The 1,633-nt window shown below is 65.6% G+C and overlaps 1 protein-coding gene across 1 annotated transcript in view; it reads right to left on the bottom strand.

The window, feature by feature from the left end:
• The window catches only part of CDX1 (caudal type homeobox 1), a 13,258-nt gene extending 11,694 nt beyond the window's left edge, over positions 1 to 1,564 (bottom strand). Inside the window, exon 1 of the mRNA XM_009892585.1 lies at positions 1,138 to 1,564. Coding sequence (XP_009890887.1) covers positions 1,138 to 1,564 — 427 coding nt within the window. The remainder of the gene's footprint in view (positions 1 to 1,137) is intronic.
• Positions 1,565 to 1,633: the final 69 nt, after the last annotated feature.

Here is a 1,633-nt window from a genome sequence, read left to right as displayed (position 1 = left end):
CCCCCCCCCCCCCCCCCCCCCCCCCCCAAGGTCAGGAGTTCAGCGGGGACAGGACCCCAGGGACACGGTGACAAGACCCTGGGGACAGCGGGGGGGCTCGGTGCCCACGCCATCGGTACGCGCAGGAGTGGGGAGAGCCACACGCCGTGCAGACGCGCAGGCGGCGCGCTGCACCCGCGGCACCCACAGGCACCCTCCACGTGGCACCGTCCCCCAACGCACCGCGCTTTGCACGCACACCGCGCGGGCGCACACAGCACCCGTGCAGGCTCACACTGCACCTTGCGCACACGCACCGCGTGCACACGCACCGCACACACACACACACACAGAGCACGGCGCCTTGCACACGCAGGCACGCACGGCGCCTTGCACACGCACCACACACGTCACTGTCCTTAACACACAGCACCTCGCACACACACATTGAGCGTGTAGCATCCCCCGTACACACTCACTGACACAGCGGTGTACATATATACTGCTTATGGCACCTTGCACACACACACACACAGCCTACAGCACCTCACGTGCGCTGAATACACCTCATGCACACCACGTCCAGCACCTTCCCTCCGCCGATACACATACAGTACCTTCTCTGCACACATACACACACCCACACACACGTGTATGCAGCACACACATATGCGCACCCCCCATACACGGGCTCTCCCACGCAGCTACACGCCGGCTCGCAGCCGCAGCGCCGCACGCTCACCCTTGCACACACGGGACACCCCGTCCAACCCCCCCTCGGGGCTGGCAGGGCCCCGGGATGTCGGGGGTCTCTGGCTCTGCCCATCCTACCCCGGGGGAGGCAGGCGATGGCAGAGGTGCAGTGGCAGAGACGGGTCAGGAAAAAGGACTTCCCAACCATATAACCCCGGCTGCCAGCAACGCGGAAGGACAGTATCCTCCATTCCCATCCTCGGCCCCCGCCACCTCGGCAGTGGGGTCCCCCCGCTCTTTGGGGACCAGGCGCCATGCTGAGGGCAGGCCGAGCATGCCATCCCTGCCGGCAGTCCCCACGCAGGGAGAACCGCGGAAGCAGGATCCGGCCCCGCAGGACTTCACGCCCAGGGATCCTCTGCACCGAGGAAGGCGCAGGGGTAAAGGGCTGAGGGTTTTCCTTACCGCTGCTGCTGGTGCTGGGAATGTTGCGCCTCATCCACTCGTACGGGGTGCGTCTCTGGGCGTTAGGGGAGAGCTGGGGGACCGAGCTGCTGATGGGTGGAGGCAGGAGTCCAGAGCCCGGGGGCTGGATGGGGTTAAAATCTGGGGGGCTGAATCCAAACTGCCCCGGGCTGGCGGTGGAAGGCGTAGCAGCGGTCCCATAGGAATGCCAGTCCTCCTTGGCAGGGGTGTAGGGAGAGCCCCAGGCGGCCGCCGGTTGCCCGTGGTGCGGGTCGTTGTTAATCCCTGGCACATGGTGGTAGCCAGCGAAGTCCGAGTACTGGGGCGGCCCCGGCACATAATTCTGGGGGTTGAGGTTGAGGCTGGGATGCCGGACGGGGCTGGGATACATGTTGGTGTCCTTATCCAAAAGATAACCTACATACATCTTCCCCGGCCGGCTCCGCGCACATGCTGTGCCGCCGTGCCACCGGCTTCGGGCCGGGTTGGGTTTTGC

This window comes from Charadrius vociferus, unplaced genomic scaffold (genome assembly GCF_000708025.1).
Source record: "Charadrius vociferus isolate BGI_N301 unplaced genomic scaffold, ASM70802v2 scaffold529, whole genome shotgun sequence".
In the NCBI taxonomy this organism is placed as follows: Eukaryota; Metazoa; Chordata; class Aves; order Charadriiformes; family Charadriidae; genus Charadrius; species Charadrius vociferus.
The sequence above is the reverse complement of the archived record's forward strand: the minus strand, read 5'-3'. Positions and strand labels throughout refer to the sequence as shown.